This window comes from Crinia signifera, chromosome 4, assembly GCF_055691185.1.
Source record: "Crinia signifera chromosome 4, ASM5569118v1, whole genome shotgun sequence".
NCBI lineage: Eukaryota > Metazoa > Chordata > Amphibia > Anura > Myobatrachidae > Crinia > Crinia signifera.
This window is the reverse complement of record NC_139220.1, coordinates 28,418,420-28,430,632: the sequence shown is the minus strand read 5'-3', so window position 1 is coordinate 28,430,632 and position 12,213 is coordinate 28,418,420. Positions and strand designations below refer to the sequence as shown.

At 44.4% G+C, this 12,213-nt stretch overlaps 1 protein-coding gene across 3 annotated transcripts in view; it reads left to right on the top strand.

Annotated features, from left to right (window-relative positions):
* The first annotated feature begins 595 nt into the window (after positions 1-595).
* MAML1 (mastermind like transcriptional coactivator 1) overlaps positions 596-12,213 on the top strand; it is a 54,587-nt gene continuing 42,969 nt past the window's right edge. For all 3 annotated transcript variants that reach the window (XM_083181483.1, XM_083181484.1, XM_083181482.1), the window contains exon 1: positions 596-953. In XM_083181483.1, the coding sequence (XP_083037609.1) occupies positions 630-953 (324 nt within the window). In that variant the 5' untranslated portion in view covers positions 596-629. The remainder of the gene's footprint in view (positions 954-12,213) is intronic.

The following is a 12,213-nucleotide window of genomic DNA, read 5'->3' as shown; positions in this document are numbered from 1 at the left end:
AAGTTGATCACTGCAGAAGCCTGATGACTGGTCTGTGTCAAGAAAAAGGGGAACAGAACTGATCCCAAGCTATAAATAGCTGCTGCTTTATATTGTGTGTGCTGCTGCTCAGTGTGCTAATCACAAGGAGCTGCCCTTCCTACTATTTTTAGAGCCTCTGTAGAATCTGAACTTTGTTCCAAAAAGGAAAAAAAAAAAAAGTTGAAAAAAAGAAAAAAAAAAAAAGCCCCAACACTTGTTTTGTTTTCCAGCTAGGAAGCTGCAAACAGCTTGTGGGCGGGGCAGCGGGACCTGTCCATCACCGCAGCCAAATTCCCCGCCTTGCTCTGCTCTGATTGGTCAGAAAGCAAAGGCCCTATCGGCTCCTCCCAGTGCCGTCCCGCCCCAACAAACAACTCCGTTTACAAAACACACGACCGGGCCCCGCCCACCCCACCTCCTATTGGCTGGCTCCGGGAACGGCTCCCGTGACGTCACCACCCAGTACTCTGAGAGGAAAAAAAAAAAGAAAGAAAAGAGAAAAGCAGTTTCAAGATGGCGGCTGCGCAGATAACAATGGCGGGCGGCCGGAGCGGGGGGCTGCTGTAATTCAGGGGGGGTGGGTGGGGGACAGCGCTCACACTCCCCAGATGGCGGACTTTGTGGTCCCCCGGCACAGCGCGGTGATGGAGCGCCTCCGCCGGCGGATAGAGCTGTGCCGGCGGCACCACGGTAACTGCGAGTCCCGCTACGACGCGGTGGCCGGGGAGAGGCTGGAGATAGAGCGGCAGCACACCTTCCAGCTGCACCAGCGCTGCCTGCAGGCCAAGGCCAAGCGTGCCGGCAAGCAGAGGCAGCAGCCGCCCCCCGCCAGCAGCAGTGGCAGCGGCGCCAACAACCCGGCCGGTGGCACCATGGAGACGGGAGACGGAGCCAGCAACGGGGAGCAGTGCCGGAACAGCACCCTCATCGCGGTATGTACCCTTTGTGGTGGCCGGCGGGGGTGGCAGTGCTCACGGGCTGCCCTGGCTGAGGCTGAGTCGGGAGAGCACGTCCAGGTAGTCTGGCTGGGGTACTACAGGTCCCAGCATGCCTTTGCAGCTGACAGGGATTACTGGGACTTGTAGTTCCCCAACTGCCACTTGTTGCTCAGGCACTCTGGCATTTATTCTGTAACTCAGTACTGCCAGCCACTGGGTATCTATGTCTTTTTCCTAATACATACACACATACACACACACACATATACATCATACATATATACACACACACACACACACACACACACACACACACACACACACACACATATACATCATACATATACATACACACACTGTTCTGGCTACATAGCAAATATATACAAATATATATATATATATCTATCTATCTATATATATATATATATATATATATATATATATATATATATATATATATAAATATAATTTGCTATGTAGCCAGAACAGTGTGTGTATGTTTATATATATATATATATATATATATATATATATATATATATATATATATATATATATATATATATATATATATTTTGCATGAGAGTCCTGTGGTTATGAGGAGGCAGAGGCATGTCAGGCCTCCATCCATAGGTACCTCTGCCGCCCCATGCTTTCTGCCTTGATGGGGAACCTGTAGAACGTAACACAGGCTTTAAAAAACCAATAGCCTTCAGGTATAGAGGGGTTTGGGATGTCCCATTTGGTCACGGAAGTGTCACCTCTTAGTTTGGGAAACTTCTGAAACTCCCTGTCACTCTTATTTTGGTCACCCAGATGCTCAGGGCTATTTTGGCTGCAGTCGGTGAGTGTTGCCAGTACTTGTTACTTAGGAGAGTGACTTGCCTTTGTTGCCTGTATTAATGGTTAATTCATTGTCAATAGCCCTTTGCTTGGTTTAATGTGGTTACTATGGCAATACTAAATATTATGATCAGTCATTATGGTCAACCGTCACCGCTGCTTCTTGGTTAATATCTACATTTTATCCTGTCCAGGACTAGTCTAACCACTTGTAACACTGTCTCCAGCTATTTGTATAGCATGGGGATGCAACAAGTTGTCCAATATGGCTGATTGATGGCCTACCTAATTATATTTCCTCCATAGACAGACTATCTTACGTAAATTCTGTTGTGTACGTATACTGTTACGTAGTGATATTCACCCACTGTTGTTTATGCCGCGCTGCATGTTGTAGCACAACCGAGCTTCCTGAAATTGTGCTGCAACAAAACCCCGGAACTATGACACTTTTTCTCGTTTTGGGGGGTTGAGAGGATCCAATGAACTCATCTCCTTCATAGCGTGTCAAGCGTTATTAGCTGACTGTACTGGTCTTGAGTCAGTGCTTTGTAGCTCCCTATGAAGAAATGAGTGACGGATACTTGTCTTGCTTCTGAAGGGTTAAACCAGTCATGGTGTGTCAGATAGCTAGCACAGGGAATGATTCATGCACACTGTCAGAGGTTGCACAATGGGGGCACTCCAGTGAAGGAGTGGACAACTGCAGTCAAGGCCAGGATGTTAGCCTATTGCACACCAATATTTTGGTCGCTTAATATAAAGCTTCGTTATTTGACAGCTCCTTAGAAAGTACCTAGAACCCTTTATTTCCCGCATACTTTTGTTGTGCCTCCAATTTTGACCTCCTTTTTTAAGCTAATAGTGATTTAAGTAGCAGCCCAGAACTGTACACCCCAGCATGCTTGTAATATTTACGCTAGTACAGTTCACTCCACATTTAAAACAGAATCTAATTGTTCCAAGTTGATAGGATTATCACAAGAGGTGTTTCAAACACTGGCAGTGGTGCCTTGCACAAGTTTGCAAAAAGCACTAACAATAAAAAAAAAAAAAAAATGTAAATGCATTCGAGGCAGTTCAGTTGAACATGATTTTGTTTTAGCACGGGGTGTATTTATTTACAGTTTCTTATATAGCGCAGCATATTCCGTTGCATGTGTGTCCAGAACCTACCCGGCATTAAAGTCATGAGATCCAGTTTACTGCAATTAATGTCCATGTCTTAATAGCGGTAAACTGCATTCTTTGCGATTTTAAGTGCGGAGCGTGATGGTCTTTGCACATGTAAGCCCACAATTTAGATTGCAACACTAAGTAACTCGTATTCTGCTTGCACCTTAGGTAGGTTTTACAGCACGAACAATTGAATATCTTTGGGCTGTTATTCCTGGTGCTAAACCATCCCTGATTTGTTGTCTGGGAGGATGTAAGCAACTACATAAAGCTCAATAAGTAGTCTTATCAAGCCAGACAATAACATGAACTGTTCCTCTTAAATGACACCTCTCCTTTGTATATAGTGGCTGCAGCCATGTCCTGGTCACAACCATTATTTATGTCTCGCCAGTGTAGTGGTGCGTACACACTAGACAACATTTGAAACAATATATGCACGACAACAGTTTTGTATTTATAGTCCATGGTGTATGCGCCATATCTGTTGGATGTCGTCTGCGCATGCAGCTCAGTTGGAGGATATCTGCAAAGACCGCTATACCCTTGAGCAGCTCTTGGAACGGATGCGGTCTCCAAGCACTGCCTCCTCCACAGTGTGTATGGGGCCCGGGTTGCCGTTCACACTGCACAGCAACCCGGGTTACCACTGTGTTCAACCAGAGTTGAAATGCTGGGTTGCTCAACCCAGGAAACATGGCTGTGGCATTTTTAGACTGCTGTTTAACACAGATATTATTTATTTTATTTACAGTTTCTTATATAGTGCAGCATATTCCGTTGCGCTTTACAATTGGAGACAGTGATTAAACAAACAAACCAACATGGAGGTAGGAGGGCCCTGCTTACAATCTATAGGAATAACCCAGGTTGATTTGGTGGTCTGAAAGGTGATAAATCTTCATGGACTTCTGGTGCATGCTATTCTCTTTAGAAGCTTTGGGAGAAAGTCCATTTGGTATCGCATAACCTGGTAGTTGCACCCTACCACCACTAGTGCCCGGGCTGCATTGCAGTAACCTTCATCTATCCCCTCATGGTGAAGTGGTGAGCACATTACTACACCATGACTAGCCCAGAGGCACTAGTTCACATGGACTTCTGCTCTCAGGAGGGTTACAGATGTAATTGAGTGTCTCCAGGTACTTAATGCAAGAGCTACATCCCTTCAGTCTGGTTAAATTCCTTCTGATACATATCACCACCAAGACCTGTATTTCATATCCTTTGAATTCTGCCTCTTTTTTTATTTTCCCTCCACGTTGGCATCAGCTTGGATCAAATATTAGTTGTGTCCCATTCCTATTTCTTCCACACTAACTTGGCGGCCAGACCAGGCCTGCTTTCCGGTCTGTATGTTAGCCACAGTGTGTGATAAATGTTCACGAGTAGACCTCTTTTTTTGAGGGTCTGTCAGCTGTAAAGCCATGAGGTTTGTTTGCATTGGGTTGGCACAGCCAGAGCTTGGCAGAGAAGCAGAGTTCTGTCTGCCCTGCATCGTTAGCAAGTTTTTCAGCTACAGCCGGACATGTAACTCATCTCAACTATCTCCTGTGAAGTTATCAAGAGCCTTGAAATGCTGGCATAGCTGCTGTAAGTTGCTAGACAGCTATATTATCGCACTGATCCCTCCCCTCTATAAATCTACCCAGTGGTCGCCGCTCATGTGCATCTAATAGGCTCGTTTTGGTGCATCTTTAGTATAAACTTGTGTTACGCGTGGAGGAAGCTGTGTATGTTTATACTCGTGCCATGCATGTATGGAAAGTTTCTCCTGGATGATGGGAGCCTCGCCTTCTTTACAACCTCTGACGCGGTAAAGGGAAAAGTTAACCCTTCCCTGCGCAGCTCCGGCAACGAGGGAAAAGGTTACTGGTGTGATTGTCGCTTTAAATCTGGATCTGATTTGGTTCATCGGTGCGGCAACTCCCATTTGAGTCACCAGGAGTTTGTGTGGTCAGAAGTCTACACGGTCATGATTTCCCTGATGCTCAATCCAACCAATATTCAGAGCTTTTTTGGTAAACCTTTATAAGTACTAGTTCCTATATGAATTCCAATTTCAAAGAGCTCGTGGTATAATTTTTACACCTTAAGCTGTGTACACACGGGGGCGATATATTGCTCAGTGTCTCCTTTTCATCAGCGACCAGAGATGGTCGCTGATGAAAGGGAACATCTGGCGGGGGAGCCGCAGAGGGAATCAGCTGGTCATAAGGGGGCTAAAAACGGCAGCGCGGACCCATCGATTTATCGCTGGTGCACACTCCAATCGCTGGCAGTATCCATATTGCCAGCGATTATAGCCCGCGTGTACGCTCCTTCACATACAGTTGACATTGTCACTTTGCAGATAAGGGGACAGTGTGCATCTGCCAGATAACATTGATCTATGATAATGGTTGCTAAATGTGTCTGTCTAATCAAAATAATTTCCAAATATTACATAGTTGTATAAAGCCCCCTCCCCAGGGTGTCGCTGGGCTGCGCGCCACTGCCTTGTATCTCTGTGGTCCGAAGTTCAGTTCTTGACCAAGGCACCATCTGTGTAAGGTTTGCATGTTCTCTCCTGTTTGCATGCGTGCTCCAATTTCTGCCCATATTCCCAAAACATACTGATAGGTTAATAGTATACATCCTACAGGTTAATATTATTTATCCTTCAGCTCAAATGAGTATTGTATTATACGCAGCCTCTTCAAAATATACAGAAAACTCAGCCAGTGCCCTAATGTTGCTTTCATTGTCAGTGCCCCAAGTACAAGGGACCTGATTAAACTGGTCATTGTGCCCATAACATTATACAACAGCCTGCACCTTCCTGGCATCTCTCACATTTGCCGTACACTTATTACTATGGACACTTTTTGTTTTGATTTCAACATAGTTTCTGGCAGGAGTAGCTGCGAGTTGGGTAATCAGCACTATTTACTATAGCAGTAGTAGGAGCTGCATGTGCTAGCAAGGGCCGGAACTGATCCTCAGTCCTCCTGGCGAGGGTGCTGAGGATAGAGCTGGTCTTCGGAGCCTGTCTCCCTGGGTCAAAGATGCTCTTTCTCAGAATGCCTCAGTTGCTATGATGCCTTGCTTGTTATGGGTTAATAAAAGTTTGAGAGTGAAGCTGAGTCATTTGGTAATGAGCCTTTACTCCTATGAATGAATATTGGTTATGAAGTTTTCCGGATACTAGTTCTTATTGAATTAAGTTTCATTGTTTAAGGCATTGGTTCTCAAACTTGGTCTTCGGGACCCAACACCATTCACGGTTTCCAGGTCACCTGGCAGCTGCACTCATTACTCACTGACACAATTTTAAAGATCCACAGGTGGAGCTAATTACTTCACTTGATTCTGTGAGGAGACCTGCAAAACGTGCACTGTGTGGGATCCTGAGGACCGACTTTGAGAACCTGTGGTCTACGGTATTTGTGACTCTTGTGATTGACAGCCCATGCGGTGCACTCTAGACCAGTGATTCTCAACCTCGGTCCTTACGGACCCATAACAGTCCATGTTTTCCAGGTCACCCGGCAAGTGCACAGCGGCACTCATTATTCACTGGTGCATTTTAAAAGGTGGAACAAATTATTTCACCTGCGATTCTGTGTGGAGACCTGTAAAACGTGCACTGTTGGGGGTTCTTGAGGACCAAGGTTGAGAACCACTGCTCTAGGCCATGGGTTTTGCAAACTGTGAGTCTGTTCCAAGAGTCTGCATTTTTTTTTTTTTTTTCAAGCTGGGTACACATTAGATGGCACCGCTAAAGATACCGTGAACAATTTCCATTGGACTGGCTAAACCATGCTTGCATACCTGACCCTCTCCATGAGGAAGAAAATGCTCTGTTCCTGGTAATGTATGATTGCCATCACCTGTGTGGAGCTAGGTAATTGATGAGAAAGATGTTTCACCACAAGTGCAGGCAATCATACATTACCAAGGAAGTCCAGGAACAGAGCATTTTCTCCCTTATGGAGAGGGTCAGGTAGGCAAATATGCCCTAAACATAGTGCAGGGTAGACAACTCCAATACCCGAAGCTACCAAAAGTTCACATTTTCCAGCCCACCCAGCATGTGCACAGGTGCACTCATTACTCACTGGTACATTTTAAAAGATCCACAGGTGGCGCTAATTACTTCACTTGTGATTGTGTGAGGAGACCTGGAAAATGCTAATTGTTGGTAGCTCTTGAGGACTGGAGTTGGCTATCACTGATATAGTGCATATAACCCTTTGAGGGCCAACTTTGCTTGGGGCGATCCACTAAAAATGCCAGCGACTGGTTTAATATAAATACAGCCAAGGCAATGAATTGAAGGTCAGTTGAATACTGCACCCCAAAAATGAAATCGCTGAGTGGCACTGGCATTTTAAAATTATATTTTGAAGATCTCACAGAAACGTTGTCACTCAAAAGGTTGAATGATTTCGCAAACAATCGGGTCAATTCAATACGGTGTGCAGTGTATAGTGCTTTCTAACCAGGGTGTTACTAAGTTGGGAAATGCTGGCATTTTATGACCTAAGTGGTGCCCCATGACAGTGATGTTTGTTCCGCGCTAAGGCTTAAAACGGCATCCCCACCCTAGCTTTGTCTACCCACTAGTCCCTCCCTCCTGGTGCTATTCACTGCGCACCGCATTCAATTAACCCTGGTATCCGTTCAGAGGCCACATTCAGGAGCATTCCGTCCTTGATGATGGTGTTCTACTGCATGCACAGACTATTGATGATATGCACAAAAATATTGTTCACTGGTTATTCAAATTGTAAAGTGCAACGGAATATGCTGCGCTCTATGAGGAACTGTAAATAAAGAATATATTATCGTGCATGCCTGTTTAATGATCTTGTCCAATGGTGTAAAGCATTACTGCTTCACAGCACTGAGGTCATGGGTTCCATTCTCACCATGGCCCTAACTGTGCGGAGTTTGTATATTATCCCCATGCTTGCGTGGGTTTCCTCCAGGTACTCCGGTTTCCTCCCACAATCCAAAAATATACTGGTAGGTTAATTGGTTCCCAACAAATTAACCCTAGAATGTCTATGTGCATGTACATGTGGTAGGGAATATAGATTGTAAGCTCCACTGGGGCAGGGACTGATGTCAATGTTCAAATATTCTCTGTAAAGCGCTGCGGAATATGTGTGCGCTATATATGAAACTGGTAATAAATAAATATGTACCCAGCTATAGATCAATATCAACACGTTAACTCTGAGTGCCAAGACAATTTGTCAAAATAGGTGAGGGACGCTGATGGTTTTTAGGTCATATTTTGAACATCTTACAGAGATGTTGGCACTCAATGGGTTAAACCCAATAAACTTTTCCCCTAAAAAAAAAAAAATCTGTGTATAAAGCATTTTGTGTATCTCCAGCACATTATTGTATAATGTCATTAGTTGTGCGAGTTAAGCGTTTGTTAATGTGGCAGCGAAAGAGTTCATTGCGAGCAGAGCTTCTTGATCTCCTCCTGTTCTTGGACAGCGTATCGGGCTTCTAGATTGTGCTATACACCTGTGCTAATGCTTACTAGTGTAAAGGGAGAAGGGAGGCATCTGTACCAGTAGCGGAAGCACATGGCATGGATTCTGTGAGCACTAACCCTTCCATCACCCGAATGCTGTAAAGGCTGCCTCTTCCTGGTCTCCGAACAGCTCCCTTTTTCTCTGGCGGCCATAAAATCTGGTTTTATTCTCGTAGGTGGGTAATTGAGCATCTGGATCAGGTTTGTGGTCCACCATATGGATGTGTCATCAATGCGATGCTGGGGTTCAGATCATAGTCCTACTGTAATGTCTTGTATGTAGTGGCACAGGCAATTGTGATCTGTATTGAGGAGGTGACCTTTATATTTTCACTTTATTTTGTTCCCCCCCCCCCCCCCTCCAAAAAAAAAAATAGGTATAGATTATCTTTTTTTTTAAATAATTTTTCTGTGTTGTTGTTTTTTTACCTTCTTTGAGAGAGGTGCAAAGTATCATTAAAAAATGCCAGTCGCTCACATTTGTTATATAAATGAAAAAAATATAATTGATGTGATAAAAGATTATATTTCCTATATAAATGAAACCTTACAGGTCGTTACGATGAATAAAAATATTAGCTTGGCAATTTTCACACCAATTTTGGCAAATTCATTTGGAACTCAGTGGGTTTAATCTGACCTGAACAGAAGATACTGAAATTGCCATGTTCCATGAGGGATGATCTCATCCGATGCACTCCTAACTTCCTGTGCAACAGGAAATCCTTCTGTGAGGCTATTGCAGAGAGGCCCAGCAGAACAGAGTGCCTTTGGTGTCCTGCTCGTTAATGAGTGAGGCATATCATTTCTAGAGCGACTGATGAACTCTCTAATGACAGGCCTACTAGCAGCATCCACCATGCACACTATAGAGCCAACCAACGGTTTGTGGCTTCATAAACAAATAAAAATTTGATCATTACTTTCCTTGACAATTTATCGGATCTCCCTCCCCCCCCCCCCCCCCCCCCCAATTATTGGGGGAGATCACACTGGCCGGATGTTGGTGGAACTAAGAGCCGTAGAGCATCATGGCCGCTGTAGGAACAGTACAGATGTTGCTCCTACTTGAGCTGCTGGTTTGTTTCTGGCATCCAGTCCTGAAATAACTTATTTTAAAGTCTGTGCTGACTGAGCCACCTGTGCTCACAAAATACCGTACTCTTTCGTTCCGGGCCCTTCCCTGCAAAACTGCAAGCGTCGGAATTCTGCTCCATCACACAGAGGGATCTTCATGGTATGAGGTCTGGCAGTGTCTGTTCCGAGGAACACAGTGTTCCTTTTGAATTTAATATCTTTTGATGTTTTTGAAATGATGTCTCTGGGTTATTTCTGTGGCAAGACGGCATGAGGATACATATTGATGATCTAGGCAGCAGGAATATATCTCCCTAACTTAAAATGACTGTCGTTTTTAAAGGTACTTGGTTTTGCGCTGCTGCCTTGCGCAGAATATCAGTGGGTATCATTTATTCTAAACACCAAGTCCCATCATGCCTTGGCACAGTCTTGCTATTAAGGAATGCTAAAACTATGGCAAGGCATGCTGGGATGTGTAGTTTCACAACAGCTGCAGGGCCACAGTTTGGACATGCCTTATTAGAATGATAAATACCAAGCACAGATGGGTTCGGAATACCTGTGTGTTGTACCCCACATGCCGCACACAGTAATGACAGTAGGTGGGTGTTCCGAACCAGCTTTCTTTAACCCTTTCGGGGCTGATGGCAATCTCTCAGAGAAAAGAGTATCCGTCATTTTCCCTTTTCACTAAATAGAGGTCGGAATAATTAGTGGCTTCTTCAGTACATCTTAAGTGCGTACGGTATAACCCCCCCCCCCCGTCCTATGTCTCAATAATGCACCATTGAATGGTATCTGACCAGCACCAAAGCCCCAAGCAAACTGCTCTATGGCTGCCACTTTCACCGTTCTTCCTGATGGCGCGTTCGCTGCCATCGCTAGCTTGCCCGGTCTGCAGAACCCCCTCCCCCCCCCCTCCAACATGTGTCATCATTAGGATAAAGGATAGGATTCTAAAGTTGCCTTGTGTCCTTATATCAACCCCTTGCTGCACTAGGCACAAGCCCAGTCCGCATTCCACAGCTCCATGTAATCATTCATTCTCCACTGCTAAGCTTCGCTGTTAAAGGCACAACCACGCATGGGAGCAAGAAAGGGAAACCTCAGCAGTATTCCTGTGTATCCGTCCTTCAACCGGGCACCAACGAGTTAACCTTGCATTTGTGGTGCACACTCACTATCTCTGTACTAAAATTGACTTCAAATAAATTAAAATATATATACTTTGAGTGAAGATCTGTGCCGGGGCTGACCTGCGGCCACAGACTTCTGCTTTTTTTTTTTTTTTTTTTTTTTTTGTGCGATGTAATCACAAATTCTGTACAGGAATCACACGCTGGGAAAATTGGTCCACTCGTGAAATATAATGCAAGCCTATGAATACCATTCATCCTATTTTATCATGTGCTTTTCAGGTAACTAATGCACTTCTACTATGTAGGTATACTCCAACCCGTAAGGGGTGATTTCAGTTTCGATGTTCCGGTCTAAAATTCCACAGAAGCTGTTAAACGGTTTGTGCGTCCAGCTCCTTTCTTGTGCGGCTATGCACATTTAGTACAGATACTCCTGTGCAGTGCAGCCTGGCACTTCTGAGAAGTCCCAAAACTTCAGGTGGATTTCTGCAGAAGCCTGTGGTAAATGCAGCCTTTCAAGGCCCCCCACACACTATAACGATTTTCGGACGGTTATTGACGATTATCGGTAAAAATCAACCGATATATCGGTCGGAAATCGGACAAAAAATCGTTCTAGTGTGTGGGCCTTCAGAGCTGGTCACAGTTGGTTATAGCTGCTGTGCAGTTTACACAGCTCCTACACAAAATGCAATTATATATTTTATAGGCCGTTGAGATTTTATTATCGTTTGTTTAGATGGCGCCACAAGGGTTCCACTGTGCCTAACAATACACAAATGAGCAAAGAACAAAGCAATTTAGCACTTGTACATGGTAAATAAAGGCAGTTAAGGCCCCCACACACTAGAACGTTTTTTTTTGTCCGATATATCGGACGATTTTTATTGATAATCTGCAATAATCGACCGGTTATTGCCGAATATCGGACAATCGGTCGGGAATCAGACAAAAAATCATTCTAGTGTGTTGGGTCCTTGACAGCACATGGAAGCAATGCTTAGGATGGCCTATCTAGCAAGCAAAAGAGCTTCCGTTCTAAAATCTTTAGATTCGTCTCCCTATTAACAGACGTTGACTTCAGAAACGCAATTTCAAATCTCTTCACATTTCTCATGTTATTGTTTAGTACACATGAGATTATTTTATTTTTACTGTTTTTGACTATTCCGATGGGTTGGGATGACAAAATGTTTAAACGGTCCAGTGTTTATACATACACACTGACCATGCAAACTCCCGCGTGTTGTCACAGCTATACCCCTGCCCGGCATGTAGCTGTTATGTTCCCAAATGCAGCAACGCAATTGCTCCTTCGCTGCCTGTTTCTGCAAGTGTCAGCATTTTTCTATTAACAGGTCCAGATGCTCCTGATGTCCTGTTAGTTATACATAGTTTATTGTTTAACCAGCGGCTTTTATTTCTAATAAGGAATACTTCCATTTTTGGTGTAAGCTCTCACATACTCGTTTTCTGGAGA